This window comes from Heliangelus exortis, chromosome 2 (genome assembly GCF_036169615.1).
Source record: "Heliangelus exortis chromosome 2, bHelExo1.hap1, whole genome shotgun sequence".
Lineage (NCBI taxonomy): Eukaryota > Metazoa > Chordata > Aves > Apodiformes > Trochilidae > Heliangelus > Heliangelus exortis.
Window position 1 is genome coordinate 20,805,908 of NC_092423.1, and position 21,831 is coordinate 20,827,738.

At 36.3% G+C, this 21,831-nt stretch overlaps 1 protein-coding gene across 2 annotated transcripts in view; it reads right to left on the minus strand.

The window, feature by feature from the left end:
• Positions 1-3,763: 3,763 nt before the first annotated feature.
• Positions 3,764-21,831, minus strand: part of LOC139792170 (macrophage mannose receptor 1-like) — a 50,103-nt gene continuing 32,035 nt past the window's right edge. For both annotated transcript variants that reach the window (XM_071735120.1, XM_071735121.1), the window contains exons 16-30: positions 21,385-21,426; positions 21,100-21,263; positions 20,585-20,652; positions 18,974-19,074; positions 18,323-18,465; positions 17,591-17,705; positions 15,600-15,769; positions 13,818-13,920; positions 13,026-13,255; positions 11,787-11,952; positions 10,783-10,935; positions 8,418-8,534; positions 6,829-6,996; positions 5,460-5,513; positions 3,764-5,102 (exon numbers count right to left, since the gene is read on the minus strand). In XM_071735120.1, the coding sequence (XP_071591221.1) occupies positions 4,852-5,102; positions 5,460-5,513; positions 6,829-6,996; positions 8,418-8,534; positions 10,783-10,935; positions 11,787-11,952; positions 13,026-13,255; positions 13,818-13,920; positions 15,600-15,769; positions 17,591-17,705; positions 18,323-18,465; positions 18,974-19,074; positions 20,585-20,652; positions 21,100-21,263; positions 21,385-21,426 (2,045 nt within the window). In that variant the 3' untranslated portion in view covers positions 3,764-4,851. The remainder of the gene's footprint in view (positions 5,103-5,459; positions 5,514-6,828; positions 6,997-8,417; positions 8,535-10,782; positions 10,936-11,786; positions 11,953-13,025; positions 13,256-13,817; positions 13,921-15,599; positions 15,770-17,590; positions 17,706-18,322; positions 18,466-18,973; positions 19,075-20,584; positions 20,653-21,099; positions 21,264-21,384; positions 21,427-21,831) is intronic.

Sequence of the window (21,831 nt, forward strand, 5' to 3'; positions counted from 1 at the left end):
GACCTCTCTCTTTTATGACAAGTAAAAGAATCAGAAACACATAGAGGCAGGAAAGTTTACATCCTTTTTTGCACACGGTCTTTGAAAAATCTGTTTCCATATGTTCAGGAGAAGCTGCTTTGGGATAACTTCCCCATTATGGTATTTGCAGCAAATCTTTCCCTGTTAATTGCTGCTGTTGTAGCCAATGAAACCCTAGACACTACATGTAGGTGTGGGATCCTGCTTCTGTAGTTCCAACTCAGATGCAAATGGACCATTCACTGGGTCTGAAACAGTACAAAACGAGTTAGAGCAGAAAAAGTATTACAACAGTGAAAGAAAATAGTGGGAGCTAAAGGACAACAGATCCAGATAGACCAAGAATATGGAAAGAATGGGAATCTGAGAACACTGAAACCTGAGGAAGTGGGAGAAAAAAGAGAGGGCTGCATGGTCAGTTATTCAGTGAGTTATGACACATGTAAAGGTGGCTGCATGGAGTCTGGAAGAAACCATTCTGGTATTTCCCAACATGGGAATGCTGGACTCTGAAGCCTCAGCTTTCCATCTTACCTTACTTCCTCGTTCAGGAGCTCCAGATGTGCAGATGGAAAAAATAGACTTATTTATTATTTAGGCAGGAGAAATGCAGTACCTCGTGGTTCTGCTGTATACAATGTCTGAGCATCACCAAAGCTACGGGGATGCAACAAGTACAATTGCAACAGAGAAAAAGAAACTATCTGTGTTCTAAAGAAAGATCAGTGTTTAGTGAAGGACTGTTATCCCCTGAGAGAGGCTGAAAAAGTGTGAAGCATTATAAAGACTGCTTCACCTCAGTGTCTGTAGATTTGTCTGAGCAGACACCTTCACAGCCCACAAACTGGGAAAGAGAAAGAAAATTGCAAAGATGTACTCCAGCATCTTTCACGTGGCAAGGCACAGCCTGAAATTTTGGAAGTGGGGAGGAAGAAAGGCTGCTGGCTTTGTGTTGAGTCAGCATTGTTCCTTTGGTGATCTCTGCTCCCGGGCAGGAAGTTACACTGGCAGTGTGCAAATTCACCACCTTTTCTCTGAAGTCTGAACTCTTCTGGAAAAAAGGGGAAATGAAAGTCAAGCATGAGGGTATCAAGAAACATAGCAATGTGCAAAGCCTTTACATGATAAACCTTTACATGATATCAGATATTGCCATCAAGCCATTCCTCAGCTGTCAACAGAAATGCATGGGTAAGTCCATGAAGGTTCAACCAGATGCTTCCAAACAGAAGTTAAATAATTCATTCTCAAGAAGTTCTCATTAAGCTTTGAAATTTGAATTTTTAAAATTTGAAAGCAGTTTTGTGATCTTTTAGCTGCTAATACGCAAGATTTTAGAGCAGAATCCCACATATATGGAACACAGTTTCCAAACTAAACTTTGAATCTCAGTAGAAACACTCTAACCTAAAAACCCAAAAACAAATGAAAAAAAGAGTGAACAACCTTTCTTTTTTTTGGCAGGTTCAAAACATACTGAAAAAGCAACAGAAAGCATTCTCACACAGTACTTTCATGCTACATAATCAACTTATTCTTTTCTCTCATTTATCTAAACAGCCAAGATCGAACATAAGAAATTGTGGCAGAATCAGAGGATTATTAGTGATCAGTTAAAATTTTTCTTTGCTTTTGCATCCATCGCTTGTGTCTTATCTTTCTTATCGAGAAATTATTTCTCTTGTTTTACAGCAAGAATGTTGCAGTAGTGGCATCTATTCAGGAGGCAAAATTAGAGATCACAAGAGCAATAGGGAGCTTCTAAGGCAACTGACAAATCCCAAGCAGAGTAGTAGCTGGTAGTAGAGAATGGCTGAAAAAATTTGTGATAGATCAGAATACATTAAGTAACAAATTAATTATATTGCATCTGTATGATTATGAATCACCAATTTGGAAATTACTGTCTCAATTTTATGATCAGTTTTATCACACTATGACCAAAGGAATGATGGTGTTAAAAACCTGGAAATAAAGTCCGTATTCAGATAGCCTAATAAATGAGTTAGCATCACTGAAAGTCACTAGCTGGGGAAAAAAAACAAAAACAAAAACAAAAACAAAAACAAAAACACCCCCAAAGCAAATACCAAACAACCAAAACCAAGCAACAAAGAAATGGACACGAAAACGAAAAAAATAAAATATCTTGGTTTTCGTAATTGCTAGCTAAAAGCCTTCCAATTAATCTTGTTTAAATGAGATATTATTTAAAGTGTTCAGGGTTTTTAATTTCTCTACGTTCTATTCAAAATGAGACTGTGTATGAAGTATCAATGCTGATATTCAGCTTACTACAAGGAACTGTGATGATTTAGAATCATAGAATGTTAGAGGTTGGAAAGGACCTCTAGAGGTCATCTGGTCCAACCCCTCTGCCAAAGCAGGATCACCTGCAGGATCTCCAGAGGAGACTCCATAACCTCTCTGGGCAGCCCATTCCAGTGCTCCATCACCCTCACAGTAAAGAAGTTTCTCCTCATGCTGAGGTAGAGCGTCCTATGTTCTAGATTATACCCATAAATCCTTGTCCTATTACTGGGCAGCACTAAAAAGGGACGGACAATTCCTATGTTGTAAATGCCACTGCTTCCATACTTGCTTCTTTTAGTGAGAAACTTTTTTCAATTCCATTGTATTGCAATAGGAGGGAGAGAAAACCATGCAGCTTAAATTTCCTCCTGTTCTGAAAATCAAGTCTTTTTCACTCACATTCTTTCTAACATGAGCGGGCCAAGTAGATCCATATTCCGAGTAGAGCTGCTGATTTGGAACCTGATTTATTTTTTATTTTACCCTTTTGAACAGTAGAGTATAAGAGATACAGCATTTCACAGAAGCAGCTGCACCTACTGTCAGCTATTTTCTAGCATGACATTTTTAACTCCTACTCAAAGATGATGCTATATTTCAGGCAGTTTAAATGGGCCAATATGATCAGAACTGTCCAGGCTGCAGTAGCTGGGTTCCTCACCTGACATTCTTTAGCTGCAGGTGAGTATGGTAAAGCACCAGAAATTATATATCCCCTCAATCTTTATTTCCTTTCCAACCATGCATTTGCAGATATACATGTGGCAAAATGTTATCTTGAATCATTCAGTGTGCAGACACTGCCACAAGATTGTGCAGATACTCAGAAAAGTACTGAACTTCTTTTGCCAAGAGAATGCTCCTATTTGTTGGTTCCACAACAGCCAATACAGTGATGTAGGGATACCAGTCAAGGCTTTTGGACCTTTCACTGTTCCTTTCACACACCTTTCTAGCTGGCACCACTTCTCCATATGATTGAAACAACATCACACTTAACATCACAAACCTGTCAGGCTTCTGATACATAAGCCACATCAGATGGCACGAAGAACCATGAGAGGTACTACTCCTTGAAAAGATATGCTCAGACAACCATGCTTTGAAAATGGAAACAGCACTAGGCTGCTGAAAAGAGGTAAGGAAATGACTAAGAGAAAGGCAGCAGTGCCTGAGGAGAAAAGGAATTCCAGGACAGATTTCCCCATTTTATCCACATGCATATGTAATTTAAGATTTTTACTGAATCACTCAGCTGATATTTTTGTCTCAGTTTTAAGCAATGCCTGGACAGATTCAGGAAAATATGGTCAATATATTACTTGATCACAACTTTGGATGGATGTCTCCATGATTGTATCACCTCCTTTTTACTTTTATCATGTTACAAAGTCTTATATAGAGGAGTATAAAACTAAAAACTATTTAAAAAAATCAAAGCTAGTTACTGTTTATTTCACAGAATAAAATCTGAAATCACAAAACCAAACCTTCCAAACCTTTGAACATGAGTGAAAACATGCATGTTTTACATTTTACAAGATTTACAAAAATTAGGAATATGAACTCCAAATTGGGGAATCTAAGATTTCCATAAATGGTAACTGATTTAGACATTTAGGAAGGAAACAAAACCACTGGTAACTAATACATTGGTAAAGCTAAATTGTTCTTGACTATGAGCACAAAATGCACAATACCAGTATGCAATCACTGTAACAGCTACCCAGTACTCCTATAAACCTTCCAAACAAGTATGGGTAGTGTTTCTCTCTTTCCTCAGCAACTGCTGCCCTGATAAGAAGGACATTTTGCCCTGACCTTACCACCTCTTACAGACAGACCAAATTGTGGCCAACCAGAACACTGGCCATTAACACCAAATACACTCCAGAAGTCTGCCCCAAGATTTCACCTGATTAAATTATAGAATACATGAACTACAAGAACTTCATAGTTGTTTCTCTGTGTTGCATGAAATTGTGGGAATTGAAATTTTATCATAAAATAATTTTTTCCCAAGTGATTTAAAGTGGATGCACCTAAATTCAGACTTGCCATCTATCAATTACCCCTGTAGTTAAGTCCCTAGGAAAGGGACTTGCTTGAAAGATGGTGGAATTAGAGAGGCATTTGCTTAATAGCTTTGAGAATCTGTGCAGTGGCACTGTTTGACATCTCAAGTAGATCTGTCTACATTTTACTTCCTTTATTGCATCCACTTCTATTGTTCCATTTAGTAATTAGTCAATATTATCTCTTTTCTTAAGATCCACACTCATTGTGGGTCAGCAAATCCTGAGATATGAAATTTTACACATTATACAATGGTTAAAAAATAAAGTAACTGCTGTATGTAACATTAAACACACACCAAAACTGACTACTACAGTATTTGCACATGAGAAAATAGATTCTGCTTAATTCTAAATGCATAATTTTATTAAAACAAGGCACATTTTACTTTATTACATTACATTTTACATTACATATTACATTACATTTCTTTTTATTACATTACAGTGCTGCATGTTCATTCTGTTCTATGTTGGTCACAAGATCCTTTGTGTCACTAGTTCCAGGAACTGTGTCACTATTAAAATACAAATTGTTCTCAAAGCTGTCATTTGTTGACAAGCGATTCTTTCTTCTCTTGTAGAAGAAATATCCTGCAAGGCCACTTCCAGCTAGGATGAGGGTGGCAACAATAACTACAACTCCTGTTTTACTGTGGTTCAGAGGAGGAGGCTTCTCATCTTTTGTCATTGCTGAAAACAAATACAAGGAAATCAAGAGGATGCTGTATGTTCTTTATCTGATCACTGGAAATAATTTCTTTAGAAAGTATGATGTTTTAATTAAAAGTGTTCCATTTGTTTCAAAATAATGAGAGACAAAACTAGCAATATAAAATTAACTAATTTTTAAAACACCAACATTTCGTGCTATTTAACTAATTATTTTTTTTTTAACTCTGCATTTGGAAACTGAATGTATATTGTATTCTACTAGAAATTATTTGCTCCTAGGAAACAAATATGGTACAAAGATATATCAGAAAATGTAAAAGATATTATACAGAATATTGTATTGGTTACTGTCTACTTGAAAGACAATACTCTTACCCTTCGTAGGCATTTCAGCTGGTGGCATTTCAGCTGCTGGTGGCGTTTCAATTGCTGGCATTTCAAAACATTAAGATAGAATTATTTTATTATTATATTATTATAAATACATGGCAATATATATCACCAAATACTGAAAGCATTTGGGTTTAGTTCATACACAGCTATACAGACCTATCAAAAGACACAGCACCAATAGTCTATTGTACTCTGGTCTCACATGTTGGTATTTACATAAACTAGCAGAAAAGAAGAAAAAAGTAAATAGATTTTAACTGCTTCTGCCCCTTGAAAGGGCTCAGTATCAAAACAGAGGTGAATGGCAGCACCAGCACAAAAAGGTGAGTTGAATGCTTTAAAAGGAACTTTGGACATTGGTTTTAACACTTGTTACCTACAGCTATGACTGTTCTGGAGAATGAAAATTAAGTGCCTTTTTAGCTTGTCAATGACAATGTAAAAAGATGAGTAAGTAGACTCTGAATGGAGGGTTGCATTTGACAGTTCTGCAGTATTTCCTGTAGAAGATACACTAATCATTACAAGCATCTGAGTAAGTAAGAATAATTTTGCATGAGAGCAAATGTATAGAAAAGATGGCAGAATTTCATTTCCAGTTTTGTAGAGGAAGTGAGCGTATTTTAGCTACTACATGCATTTCACTCTTCTCAGTAAACATTAGTAAGAGATTTTGATATTGCAATACATGCTGGAAGAAATTATTAGGGTGACTTTTAGGAACGTGTATGCACTGGATGTCGTTACTATAAAATCTGCACATTTAATTACTTTAGTATACTTCAAGATCAGGATAATCAAACTATGTTATTTGCTCTGCTTTTCATTCAGTCATCATCTTAAACAGGAAAACATAGAGACAAAAAGTCCAAAAACTGTTCATCAATTCATTAATATTCAATTCACAGAAACACGACTTCATACTCAGAAAATGCATGAAAATGAGACTTGCAGAGAGAAATACGCAATGCATATTCCATGGACTGAGCAGATTATTTTCAAATAGATGAGACAAATTTATTTGTTTAAAGCACAGTACTAACTTTATGAACAGTCAACAATTGTTAATCCAGAAGGGGCAAACTTGTTAAGTGCATACACTAGGTACATTTAAGGTAGGAACGCAATATTTTTAAAACTACTCTGATGGGACTTGAGCACTGGTCATCTGTCCTACTTTCTGACAAAACTTAATTTTTCTTTCTATTTGCTGGCATACAAATGTGTATCCCTTGGCATTTACAAAACCTCAAAACACCCAGGAAAAATGCACTGCATGTAATGGCCATGTAATGCCAGCACAAAAAAGCATAATTAATACATGAAAGAAAATCATAGATGTAGCACTTACTTTTTGGCTTTTTACAAACATAGCCTTTGTAGGAAGAGCAATAGATATTATTCCAGTACCCAGACTGTGCGTACATTTCAACACAGTGCTCATTTTGTTGAGGGGAAGGTTCTCCTGCATTCCAGTTGACAAAATTAACTGCAGTGTTGTCTAGCCACAGCCATTCTCCTAGTGGGAACAACATTGCATATGTAAAAACAAGACAGTACTCATTTCCACCTGGACACATTTGTTGACTTCCTAAGAAATCTACTTCTGGCCATTCTTGGGGGCAGGCTACTAGCAACTTAGATTTTTGGTCTGACACATCATGTTGCCCTTTATATTTTATGCATATGTTACAACATCAATTTTTGGAAAATAGCAGACCTGTCTGGCTTAAGATGCTACAAAGGCAAGAAGGTTAAAAGAAGTATCTCCAACAATTTATTGCAATGGTACAGTATTGACTATTTAGTTTACATTCATTAGGTATGTCAAAAGATAATTTGTCTTCAACAGAATGTCCTTTATTTCAGTAATTTTAAGAGAGGTTTTGCATTAATTTTTAAAAAGCCCCCAGTGAAATCTTTTTAAGTCCAATTTTCTTCCATTCGTTTTTCAGTTTCTGTTCCTTCCCACTGACTTTACACACACAATTTTCCTTCTTAAAAATCTGCTTTAAAAATCTTATGATCACTGATGTCTAACTACACTGGGACTTTCTGCCTCTTCCTGTTCTCTTTTTTTCACTTTCTTTCTTTTAATAGTGTTATTTATTTAGAATAAATATATCCCTTGTGGCTCCTAAGTTGTACACAAAGAAATTCTTAGACTCAGTATGAAAATGTTAAAATTGTGGTTTTTTTCTTATCAGATTCTCCATATTTTGATTCTTTTAATTTATGTTTTAAATACTTGCCACTATCTGTGTCTGGGCATGGCATTTGAAAGAAATATTTATTTAATTTAATGCTAACTGTTCTACTGAGAAAATATGAATCAGCAGTTTTAAAATTTAACCAAAGTAATGTTTTGCCAGTTGTCTCCTAACTCACCTTCCTTACAGTGAGGCAAAAAATAGAAAAACTTGTCATACACACAATCACAAGACACAAACAATTCCAGCTTCAAGGTGAAGCTGTTCTGAGGTCTGGCTGTAACTAAAGACAAATAGCTGGTCATCCCAGGATGGCGATTCCCAAAAGGAGAGGTGATGTTAGCCACATTATTTTCTAACTCAAAACCTGCAAGATCTCAATTACAAGAATATTAATCCAGGGCCTCTTTACATTTGAGAAGAACCATTTGACTTTGACTCACCTCCCAACACCATTTTGCTTACTATGTGCACCTTAGTATCTTACTTTGTCATGTTTTACTTTTCCTGGTTTAAGATGAGATTTCTGTGGTTGGCCTTTTCTATTATATATCATTAGTTATTGTCTGATTACAACTGACCAGCTTCCCCTATGATGATAATGCACTAACTTTTCTAATTTCACTTCTTACATATTGCAGAAGTAAAACACGAAATTTTCAATGACCATGTCAAACAGCTTGTGACAACTAGTCACCAAAAAAAAATATCTCAAAAGTAAATAAATTACCATCCACATTTCTGTACATTCCTGTCCAAAATGTTGAAGTTTTCCCTTCAAGCGGTTCAATGCTATATGTCAGAAAGTTGGCTTCAGCTGAGTCTTCAACTGATACCAAAGAGGCACCTGGAAGAAAAAGAGACAAAAAATCTAGGAGATCGTAGTGAAAAGCATTCTCACTGCTCTGTCAAATGCCAGTCTTATTCTTGCCACTGATTATCCACATCAAACTCCAAACAGAGTATGAAATTCAAAACAGTAACTAACTTCAGATAAGAGCTTATGAAGGACACTGGCATGGTTGCTGATTAATTTCTTATAATTCCCACAGCACTGCACTAGCATTTTGGCTTTTTTCCTCACTCATTGAGAAATAGCAACATAACTTAACAAGAACTCCAGGCAAAATACAACAGGTTAATATCGCATTGGTCGTAAGTTTCTACTGATGTGGTACTAGTCAAAAACAAACAAACCCAAACCCACTCTGAACAAAATTAAAAGGTTAATAAATGCTTTCTCAGTCTTTGTATAGTCCAAGTATAACACAGACTTTGTTGACTTTCTGAAACACAGTCCTTAGTATAACTCTTTAACCAGATCCTGTTTATTTTCCTACTCTCTTTGTAGCCATCAGAGAAAGAAAGATTATCTTGGTCACCTGTTGCCCAGTTAATGTGGTGCCCTGTTAGTTGCCTGCATACACCACTTACACTTTGCTCTAGCAAAGCCAGCATGAAGCCAGCAGACAGAAAGAGCTACCCACAAGTTTGTACAGAGTGGAATTAAACACCAAAGAAAGCATATTTTCACTTTGCTTTAGTGTGGGGCTGAAATCCATTCAACAGGTATGGAGGAATAGCTGTGTTTGGCACTTCACTATTTTATTTGACTGTTTAATTTTTGAAAGTATTTCCTCACAGGTAATGAAGGAACAGTTACAGAGAATGAAAATATTAGTCATTTCAATCACTGCTAAGCTACTGATTAATTATACTATGGTTCAGAATTCTACTACGGGTAAGACAAAACTGGAAGAGTCCAACAAAACCCAGAGTGCAAGCAGGGACAGCAGAATATAAGAGAACATAGAATGTTCCTCTTTTTTTCACTGTAATCTTTTTCATTTTTTAATTGTTCCTCTTTTGTGGAATGCTATCAGATGTTCATTACATTCAGGTTGTGTGATAAAAAGATTCACTGCTCATCCACAAGGGAGCCCAGAGAGTCAATGGCAGATGGGAGACCCCTTCCTTGCTATTCCTAGGCCCATCACAGGAGCCATCAGCCCATCAAAGGCCAATCTTCACCAGGACAGGGGAGGGAAGAAGCACAATGGCAGAGGAAGAACCCAGATTATTGACTCAAGAGGATGGGACATCCTGCTCAGACCCCTCCTGGGGCTGTCACAGCTCTAGTGTCCTGTCATGAAGCCCATCAAGTCAATGTCAGAATGTCTTTCTGACTGAGGGGAGTTACATAGGCAGATGAGACACATGGTGTGATAAAAGAGAATTCCAAGATTGCACAAGAGTTATTATGAGATGTTCAGTGAAGGAACCAAATGCAGGGAAAGAGATGGATGTAGATTATTTGGAAGAAACAAGTATAGAGAAATAGAGGGATAAGGGGATAAAAAGACTCTAAATCCATAAGCAGTTTGCTGGACAGTGCAATTCTCTGGCCATACCCCATGCTTTATCTGGGTAGACAGTCCTGTCTTCTTATTAAAACGTATTTCTAACTGTTTTCATAGGTGAAAGACTGCACTTTGTATGCATGTGTGTGCAAGGGGGTCTAAGTACCAGAAACTGGAGTGGGACGATGATTCAGAGACCTTTGTGTTCCTATTGACAGCATCTGGAGCAACAGCAGGTACACCACTGAGATTGTGATATCAAGTCAGCTTAGCCAGCAAGTAGGTAAATCAGCCAAGTATGTGCTTCAGCAAGGATGAAACCACAAGCTGAGATGGCTATCCAAGGGACCAGGAGAATCTCAGCTAGCTGTGGATGTATGCGTGCCCATGTGTCTCTCTAGAGGCAAGACCATGAAGGATTGATTACTGGAGGGATCAGAGTGTCTGTGGCAGGATGGAGCCTGGAGTCTGCACCAGCAACAGGAGCCTGTCTCGTGGCCACGCATACTCAGCATGACATTCCATGCCCCAGCAACTGAGGACACTGAGATCCACGGAACACCTGGAAAACTGAATGTCTGAGCCCATCTGCTAGAAGGATTCACATTGTCCATAAATTGTTCAACACTTGGACCATCCTTGAAATCACAAATGACAGAAATACGTATCGCATGTTCAGCTTTCCAAAGAGAGGACATAACAAATATGTTCTCTTTGATTAAGGAGGACACTTACCTAGTCGAAGACATTCTAAAGATGCCTGGGCCCAGTTTCTTGTAGATGAAGATTCAATGTAGTAGCAATGACCTCGGAAAGGAATCCAAGATTTGTGTCCTTCTGATTCAGGGCACTTTCCTGGAAGCTGAGGGGGTTCAGTGGGAGCTTGAACTATTTTTAAAAAAAGTTTTTTAAAAAAAAGACAAAATTTAAAGAAATTGCTTCTTATACAATCTTTTAGCACAAAATGATTATTCCAGCTGAATGTGGAAAACACACACAGGTCTTTAAAAGACTGGAACCTGGTAGCCTATACTGCTTACTACAACACAATAATGAGAAAAAGTCCTACACCTATGAACAAAAAGTATTGCAACTGTAGTCTCAAGAAATCTAATTCAGCAAACAATCCAAGCATACTTTTATCTTTCAACACATTCTAAAGTTCAGCTCAGCTCTTCAGTCACCAATGTATTTTACACCTGAATGCTTTGCTGAATTAAGGCTCATATGAACTTAGTCATACAAGTTGCAACCTCATTCTCACATGACAGCAACAAGAGTTTCAAGTCAAAAACATAAAAGAAAGGAGCCTGAAGAAATATCTTTAATAATTTCTATAACTCCTGTAGCTTGTTATTCAGTTATAAAAGGAAAAGCTGGAAAGCTGTCACATCTTACAGCTTAGTCATTCAGCTCTTCCCCCTTCAATATCGTACCTGTATGAACACCTAATCTTCATTAGCTTTTGATTTTTGAGGTTTTTGGTCTTGCAATGTTTACTCAATATCAGAGTAACATGAGCCTAAGCTTTGCAAAATATGTCTAACCTTATTAATATAAAGTGATTGCTATTCACAGTCACACTACCTCTTTCTTAATGTGCACTGGTTCTCGTTTTAAAGAAGCACCATTCAACCCAAGTAAATTTAAATGCTTTCATCTCCTTAGCTCTTGAAATGAAAAAAAAATACCTAAGCAGACAATAATCTTAATTGAAATGGTTAGATTCAAGTTCTTACCATCAGCCTTTTTGCAAATAGAGAAGTAACTTTCATTACAGGATCCTGTTTTCCAGGTTCCAGAAACATCCAGATAGACACAGCCTATTTTCTGTTTTGGCTCCCCTTCAGCCCATTTTGTATACTTCATTCTCCAGTTATCAATCCATTCGTAACGCCCATTGGTCTAAGAACAAAATAAGTAATGAGAATTATTAAACTCTAAGCATGAATCATTCCTTCATCAGTCAAATGTCTGTCTGTGCAGCACCTCGTGCTAGAAGATTTTTTTTTAGAAATCATTAGCAAATGGCTCAATTTACTTTGCAACAAGAAGCTACTCATTGAAAAATACAGCAGCACAAAAAATACTTTTCAGCAAAATGAAACGCAGATTGCATGGCATCAAATTAACTTAAAAAAACTTAGGGAGTTCTAAATTTCATTTAAAATAGTTTCTGGAATAAAAGTTTGATGTCTACTTTTTGTACTGTTCATTTCCCCCCAGATTTGAAGAAATGTGGATTATTTTAACAAATTATATTTTTAAATTTAATAATTCCCCACCAAAGCTAGTGGACCCAGTGAATCATCCTGCTGATTAGGTTAGAGGGATCTTTTGGTTTTAGGAAGTGGTATATTTCATTTATATTTCTTTTATGTGCTCAGCCAAATGGGCTGAATGTGGGACAAGTGTCTGTGACAAAAAGAAAGGGAGGTGTATTTTAACATCCAGAAAAAATCGAAATATCAAAGAACTACGAGAGGGGAGACAAATAAAATTTAATTAGGTAAACCCATTAATTATTTGGATAACTATCCTCAAAAATGTTGGAAGGGTCAAAGCAACAGTACCTTATTCTATTTCTGAAAATTAATTACTATCATTTTTGGAATAAATGCTTTCCACTGTTCACTAAGGTAAACAAATATGAGTGTTTATCTCAAATACACAATATACAATGAGATCTTTCAAAATGCCAGCCTAAAATGTCTTGTTTGGAAGTGAACAGAGTGAATATGTGATAAATAGTAAATAATAATAATAATTATAAATAGCAAATAGCAAATAATTTTTACAGTTTAATCAGAGTAATGGAAGAAGATGGATTCCTACTTCTAAATCTTTCAGTACATGCAAGCATTTAGGGCCAAGATATAAACTAACAAGCTAAAGTGAAGAGATATAGTAAGACTTTTCCATTCCTGATTTGTCCACAGGTAAAGCAGCAACATGTTCAATTAGTTTGATGTTCTTACCACATTACTGTTAAGACCAATCCACATTGGCACCCCATATTTTAACATTTTTATCCACAAGAATGACTGACTGTAGGGATCTAAGATGCTGGCAAGGTCAAACTGATCCCGTTTGCAGTTTTCTCGTGCTTCCTCCCATTGCATTTTGGTATCGACGAACACGTAACTATTGTTACCATAACGGAGAGTGCTGGAGGGGGATGAACTTGGAGAAGGCAGAAACTCAGCATCTGTAAAATAAAGGGTGAAAAAAGACTCATATACTCACTGAAAAAGAAACACTTAGCAGAAACTGTGTTGTTTTCCAGGGATCTTTTTGTGAGTGAAAGGAAAACTCCACAACATCCCAGTCCTTAAAAAGGAATCAGATACTTAAAACCAAGTTTCTGTTACTTTTTTAATTAGTGCAGGTGTAGGTGAATTACAGCTGCACTCCAGACAGTTCATGTTACATGCACAAGACAGTATTTTCCAGAACATATTTTGAAAGCCAGTGAGTTCAGAAAATGACAGAGAAACTCATCAAAAAACAGCATGTCAAGGGTCATAGTAAACATAAATCTGCAGATAAAAATTCTGTGTTAGGAAGGTAGCAACATGCCAGTTACTGGAAGGGCCAGCTGTGAGTAGTCTAACTGAACTTCTAACACATATTACCCTTTTACTCCTGTCTGGAGAATGATTTGTGGATGTATTTTTGTTGGAAGTGAAATGACATTTAAATCCACACAGCCAAACAATTAACTGAAACACCATAAAGTCCGATTGCATTTTAACTTAAAATACAAGTACCTGCATTAATTTGGCATATATATCCTCTGCTGTTATCACAACTCCCATCAGCCCACTTCCCTGCTTCCTTAACAGGACTGTTTTTCATGACAACACAATCAGCCTCGAGGCAAAAAGATATAAAATCCGTTACAAATAGCTAGAAGAAACAAACACAAAACTATCTTCCCCCTTTTACATCTTCAGACACAAGGAATGCAGTAGTTTTACTCTCATCCTTATAATATTAAACAGCATAAGTTTTGTGATGTGGAGGTTCTGTTCCTCTTGCACTTCACAAATTTCTTAATGTTGTTCTTTCTTAAGCAACAACACAGTGGATAAGCAGACCAGAGTTATTCCAGTATTCTCATATTTCCAGGAATACAGCAGGAGAGAAAGAAAGCCACTGATAATTCAAAGTTAACCACTGTAAAAAAGACAGTTAACTTTGTCACAGAAAAAAATCTGGACCATCAATAGGCAATGTGACATTTCTGACATCCCTATCTCTTCAAATTCTATAGTTGAAAGCTGTGACGCTACACACAGAAAAATCAGAACTGCTCCTGCCCCAAGGCAGCCATTGATCTATCAGTACCACCCTTAAAGTAACATTTCAACATCTCTGATATAGATTCTAGCTATCCTGTCTACATTAGCATGTATTAAACAAACAATGGTGAATGCAAAATAACACAGGTGTACAAATGGGTTTGTGCAGTGAAGCATCTATATTTATTCTATTCTATTTACTTCTTTGGATTTCTGTCTAGGAGATTCACAGATAAACACTTCATTTGACAGTGAAATGAATTAAGACATAAATCTTTGAAACTGAACAGTTGCATATTATTTTGTAATAACTATGATAACTTGTTTTGCCAAGGTCAAGTAATTTTAAAAATAAGTCTGAAATTTATAAAGTAAGAACTTAATAAGTTTTCACACAACACTTCATATAAATTCTACTAATTTTCATAAAAAGAGAAAAATATATACTGTTCCTCCCAGAAGCAGCATTTTAAAGATGCTTTCTCTTTTAAATTCTGAATTCTCCCAAGTTTTCTTCCTTCATTAGAGATAATAAGCTCAGAGGTGTTACTTTCAAAAACAGGAAAAATTATATTATCATAAAAGTAAGATTTCTATATAAGAAATGGCATTCAAGAGAAGTAACTATGTATAGAAGTACTATAATCTTTTGTAGCTGCATAGCACAGAACTACCTAAATGTGTAAGATCAGGGAGAGGAGCTCCATCAGATCAAGAAAAAGAGCAAGCAATTTTTTTTTAAATTTTTTTTTCATAAAAAATGAATAGCTGCCTTCTTCTAGAAGCATGCCCTTCCAGCAAATGTGACTGATAAAATTTGCTTCTATGTGAGACTTGGCTGTTTGAGCAAATGTTTGTAAGTGCCCCTTTCTCAGCAGTGTCTCAGTGTCTGCTGAGAAACCAGCTAAGTCCAGTACAGCTGTGACCAGTGTTCTTTTGGGGCAAATGCCATGAGGTAAGATCTGACTGTCCTCTTTCCCAGAGCCTGTAAGAGCAAGCAGAGGGAACACCAAAGCAGTGTTGGCTTCTTGGATACAGAAAACTGAAATCTGAAATTGATCTCTGAATGAGCACTTAACAGATCCTGTCACAAGCTAATAGAGCAACTGCCCAAGGGCTCAAAAACCATTGACTCCGTTTGGCTTTATAGTTGATATATATTTTTATATAAGTCAAGCATTAACATGTCTCAAATCACAAATGCGTAAATGCAATCTAAAAGTCAAATTTCTGTAAATTGCCATTTACCTGGCCATCATATGAGTACAGATCCATACGTCCTGATGGGAAGCCTTTGGCCCAGTTTGTAAAGTAAACTCCTGTTCCATCTGTCCAAAGGAACCTCAGTTCATGGTTTATATCATTTAATCCAATCCATGTATCAGTAGCAAAATCTTTCATATGGAAGGTGAGGAAAGCTAGAGCAGAAAATGGCAAAGAAATTGAAAAAGACTGTTAATGAAGCAATAGAAATGACTGGCCTCACAGAAAATGGTGATATTAAATATTTTTTCTGAAATGCAGACCACTTAATGTTTGACAACACAAGCAAGTAAGATGGAGGAGGAGACTTTTGTGTTTAAGGAATGGGGAAACAGATACATAACTGTCACTGTGGGCAAAGTAACTTCAGCTAGGTATCTAACCTGGTACTGGGATGAATTCCAAAAGCAGGGCAGAACTGCTTTTTGTAATGCCTCAAAACATTTTGAATCCTGGTCCCACAGCTGACTTGGAAATATATAGCACGCACATGTTTGATAATCCTACCAGACTGCTTATCCCTTAGTGTTATTAAACAGACATCACCATTAAACACCTACAACTTGTGCATACTCACAAGTTAGAGAACTGCAAGTGTTTCTTTTCTCCATGGAACACCTGGGCAATAGTCTACACCATCTCATCAGGGAGCAGAATGCACAAGCAACATGGTTAACATGAGTCTCAACAGAACTACTCATCCAAAGAATATTCATCACCACAGCTTTGCAGAGTCAGGAAGGTGCCTGTGTGTATTAGCTAGCTCAAAAATGGAGCAGGCCAGGTCAGCTGGGATTCATCAGCCACTAATCCACAACACATCAAACACTGTGATCAAATTAACATACAATGGCTTTCTCAGCTGCAACTGTCAGTGTCATGAGCTTACTGTTCCCTGCAAACAATATTTGTCCACTGCATGAAATGTTCAACTTCTTTTAGTCTTTTAAAATGACAGCAACTTACACTTCCAAAAATGAAACTTGTAGATTTCTTTGCCAAATGTTAGCATTGCTCTTCTGCCAGAAATTGTATCAGGAACTCAAGTCTTTATGCCCACCTGGTCAGCAATAACAATAGCTTTGTGCTAATAGCTTTATTGCTCATTTCTCTTTTACCTAGAATTCAAACCCTGTGCACGAACTTCCTGAAAGCTGTACTGCAGAAAGTATTTTGGGCAAGTATCTAACTATAATTGAAATGTGGAATTCTGATTCTTCATCTCTTCACATGTGGAAAACTGGTATTAAGTTTGTGTCAGGAATCTAAACTAATTGCTCAGACTACAACACAGACTTTTTTCACAATGGTTTATTTTTCAGTATGCTCCTTTGAGTTCACAAGCAGAGTGTGTTGTGTAGCATGTTTCCCATCACTGTATTACAAAACAGTATCCCTAAAAAGACAGCGTTAATAACATCTACCAAAATCTTCCTCGATTTTTAGTTTAAATGTATGCCCTGTTAATTCAAGCATGAGGTAATTTCCCTCTGCTTATCTTCTCCAGTCAGGGATCCAGCTCTTAGTTACATTAAAATAAGCTCTTCTAGTGAAAAGAATGGCACCTCTGTGTGATGAGGTGTGCATAGGTGTATAAACAGTGAAACCTCTGTCCCAGGCCACTGAGAGACAGCAAGTTTAGGTCTTAAAGGTGTTCTGATTGAGATAATAAGAAAGCCATGCAAAGAGTTAGTGACATCTAGTGAACTACACCATCTGCAATGGAATGTGGTGGGTCAAGCTGGCACCAAATGTAAGCAGAAAAAGCACTACTTTGGCTGCCAGGAAAATATGCATATATATGTATGTATGTATGTATGTGTACACTTCATAGTAAATTTCTAAAAATTATATATTTTGGGAAAAAATGAGATGTGCAATTATTCAAATCCTGCCCATAATTACAAAAATACAACAGACATTCTGTAAAGATTAAATATTATCTCATCTAGTTGCTACAAAGCTATGCACAATACCTTGCACTTGTTCATTAGGGATAGTGGCCAGGTTTCCTCCTAAATTCATGCAAGCTGTTCGTGCAGCATGCCAAGTGACACGTTCATCTTCTGTAGATCCAAATATTTTGTAACACTAAAACATGAAAAAAATTTCGATATATTATCTTTACCTCAATGTCCTTCACAGATTGAAAACCACAGCTTTAAGCAAAGCAGGATGGAAAAAAAGTAAAAATAATGAATTTATCTGGAAAAAACCCCCACATTCAGCTTAAAATAAGGGGGGATTTTTTGTTCTGATCTTTGTTCAGTATGAAACTAAAGATCTTAAGTAAGTGTTTTGCTCAACAAGACACATATTAGATTTGTTCTGAAATCCCTAAAAATAAGTAAAAACTGAATTTTATAGACAGTTAGCTAACAGTGTTAAACTATGCATGACTGATATTAGTCTGCCAGTTTATTTATTTGACTCTACAAAGCATACCACTTTAGCAAAGTTAAGGAAGATAAAATGGAAAATAGATTCAGCACTGAAAAACTACTGAATGTGCTCATCTGTGTTCATTAGAAGCAACAAAAAGCACCTTTCCTGCAAAAAAAGAAAAGCATCAACCATCGCTCTGTAAATATAAAAAAAAAAAAAGGTAATATTTTAATCTAATAAGAGGCAGTATTACTAAATAATTCCCTTGTTTGCTATTGAATGCTTTGCCAAACATCCAACATATGTTGTATTTGTTATGGTACCTTATTGTGAAAGTAAAGCCAAGTTGGATGACATCCTCTTGGACTCGAAAATGTTGTTGGAGGAACAGTTGAATTAATGGAACTGTTGTGCCGTTCACAGATGTAGGGGTTTGGATAACCACAGTTTATATCATTCCAAAATCCTGCACGGAATACAAATGGGGAAATATATGATACCACAATCAGAGCTGGGTAAATGGAAAACATTTTCACTCATTCTTACACAATGGGATTTTAGTTGAAAGACAGGATCAAGTCCTAAGTGCTCACTTTCTTAGCATACTATATCAGCACCTAGGATAAATATCTCACATTTTACATGCTGTAATTATAGAATGTTAAAGCAGTGAAGAAGAAGGGACTAGAAATATCAATGTTATAATGTCACATTCAGCCAATTTTAATTAAAAATATAAACCAGTCATATAGCAAACATAACCATCAACCTCTATCAGACCTTCCCCGTGCTAGGACTAAGATAAACACAAGAGCATGAAACTATTAAATCCTGAATACAATATTATGTTCTACTCCTATAACATGTTGCAAAAGAGCAAAATAAATGGGGGAGAGGTGCTTCCCAGATGAAAAAAAAACTGTAACAAAAACACACAAATAATGAAATTCAGGAACAAACTTAAAAAAACTCACCTAAATTCTTATACATAACTACACAGTTTTCATCATTATTTGCAAAGTTAGGTTCATGTGGTGCCCATGCCAAGTAAGTCACTGGAGTGCCATCCATCCAGCTTAAGAAAACAATCCAACAAAACACTTATTGGGGATAGAAATAGAACTGTTTCCATTTTGCAATATGTTTATTATAACCATCCATAGTATAAGTTGTATAAGTGTTTTTTGACCAATTTGCTTCTTTACTAATTGCACTAAACTTACTCTGTGCAGAGTATGTATTGAAGTTGTGTTTACTCTGCACTGAAACAATGTGCTGATTTTTTTGCAACTGTTAGGACAATACTCAATCATTCAAGTCAACACAACAGCCAGACATCACTTCAGCATGAGAGAACCCAGTTGCTCACCATTTCCCCCAAGTCATACATTCCCTGTGTCTGCTACAGACACAAGAGATATTTGCAGCATGGTAAAATGCTTGATCTTGCCCCCATGCAGAGGAAAAGGACTTGACAAACCACCTCCAAGGAAATTCCTGTGCAATGTACCTTACCACAAGGAAAAATATAAACATTGAAAAATGTGTACATCCATGTAGATTACACAATAAAGAACAGAAACACAACCAGAAAATGAAATATTTCTTGGGAGATACACTCCTTTGTAACCTGGGTGATAGAGGTGCCCTGGTTCACCCTGCAGACACACAGACAAGGTACTTCACTTAAAAGTACATTCATCTTAGGGTCCTTACAAAAACAATGGATTGGCATAGACACCTCATTTTCAGAAGTTAATCTGGTCAACCTAACATCATAATTATCCTCTGGAGGGTCCTCATTGACCTTGTGGACTAAAAGAAGAACCACGACCTAGGAATCTCCCTGGGCACTTCAATACCAAGAATGAACTGAAAGCAGGCCTGACATAGAATCACACGTAAAAATCAATATGATGTTTCATAGAGACATTCAGAAAAGTTTGCAGAAAACCTGCTTTTCTTCAAAGTGCATCTGGTGCACTTATATAGTGTCATTAGCTATTGTTATTACAGGTGACTCTTCTAACAAACAGTAAAGCAGAAATTTCCAAATATCATAGACATGATGTAAACTCATAAAAATAAAGTTAATGTTGGTTTTATATTGTGAAAGACTAAGTAAAATTTTGGGATTGGTGAACCTACAGTAGCTTCCAGTGGTATCAAGGAGAAATTCCATTTACTTGAAAAGGAGTTTGTGTTCCACAAAGAAAAAAATTTGCCAGCATCAGTAGGAAATACTTCTTCTAGAATTGTATATTTTATTTGAGCAAGAACAAGGAAGACAGCTGCTGGGAGCAAAATTCAGATCAAGCTTTTTGCCTGCTGTTATCAAATATAGAATAACAGTCACATCAGTATGGTGAGAATGTCAAACTACAGAAATGATACACTGTGTTATATTTACTACAAAATACATTTCACAAACTTCATAATGAAAAAAACACAACGATCCCACAGAACTCAGAGGAAAAACATTCTCATTTGCTTTGGCAGGCCACAATTTCATTCAAGTATTTCATTATTTTTTCTCTGCTCTCTACATTATTTTAAAGCAAACTTGATAGTTCTAGTTGGCCTACCTTGTCCGCTGGTCAACACTCAGTTGTAAACCAATGAAATATGCATCCTCTTTGCCATTTTTTAAGAGCTAGAATATGAACATTAAAATTGTGTAAATTTCCACTTTTTATCATAGAATCTATTGTCATGGTACTGAGCAATACACATCTGACCGAGGATATGAATTGCTTTATCAATTACAAGCAAGCATTAAGATTTACCTTAGCATATTACCAGCTGCAGACAGATAAAATGTGGTGTAATCACCACACTGAGTAAGAAAAGCAGATAATTATCTGTTAAATGCTTACTCTGCTTATTTCTATACAAAGTACCAAACCAAAATTGCCTTCGTCTCAGCAGTGAAAAAAATCTAAGGAAATACATGAAATTGTTCTTCATACTGATCTAGCTTATTGCTACTGCAATTTCACCATAATAAAACTTTTAGGGAGTACACCAGAGTGAAAAGGATTTGTGCCCATGCTCACTTGTTTTGGATGATTTATTCCATAGTATTAATGATTTTTCTTACATATCGCCAGAGGAACTTTCTTTCACTTTCAGTCTGAATGACAGCAAGATCTCCAAAGTTCCTCTTGCAGAACTCACGACCTTTTTCCATAGGAACATTCTCTGTGCTGAAATAATATTGTTTGTCTTCATGTTCAATCCATCCATCCTCAGTAGTCTTATATTCTGTAAGATAAAGGTTAAGTTAACTACAATGTTCCTGAGACACAAGACATTCTTATTAGTAAATTTTTAAAAATGTTTTTAGACATACACATACAAGAAGAGTTATAATAATAACACCTACTGGGTGCAGGAGATTCTGTTGGTTCTGGCTTTACACTTGCCCCTGTAAGAAAAAACATTCATTTTTACTGTACACTTTCTACTGCAAAAGCAAATATTTACTATGATTAATAGGCATATTTTTCTATTGACACTGAATTTTACAGTTACCGAAGGATTTAACACCAAAAACTAGGAGGAACTAAATAGCCTTAATCTCTTATTTTTGTTGCACTGTTAAATTTTAAATACATCTTCTTTCTCCCTAAGGCTCTAAATATAGGCTGTTCCTGATATGCAGAGTATTATAAAACATCTTTAAATTCATCTGAATTAAGTAATTACTTTCTGTATTCACCAGATGCAGAAAACCTTATCTCCGAAAGCATTAAGACAGCTCTGTATCTTCCTCTCCCTCCTTTCCCCAGCATTTTTATTTTGCTTTACTCAGCAAAGCACAGTATAAGAA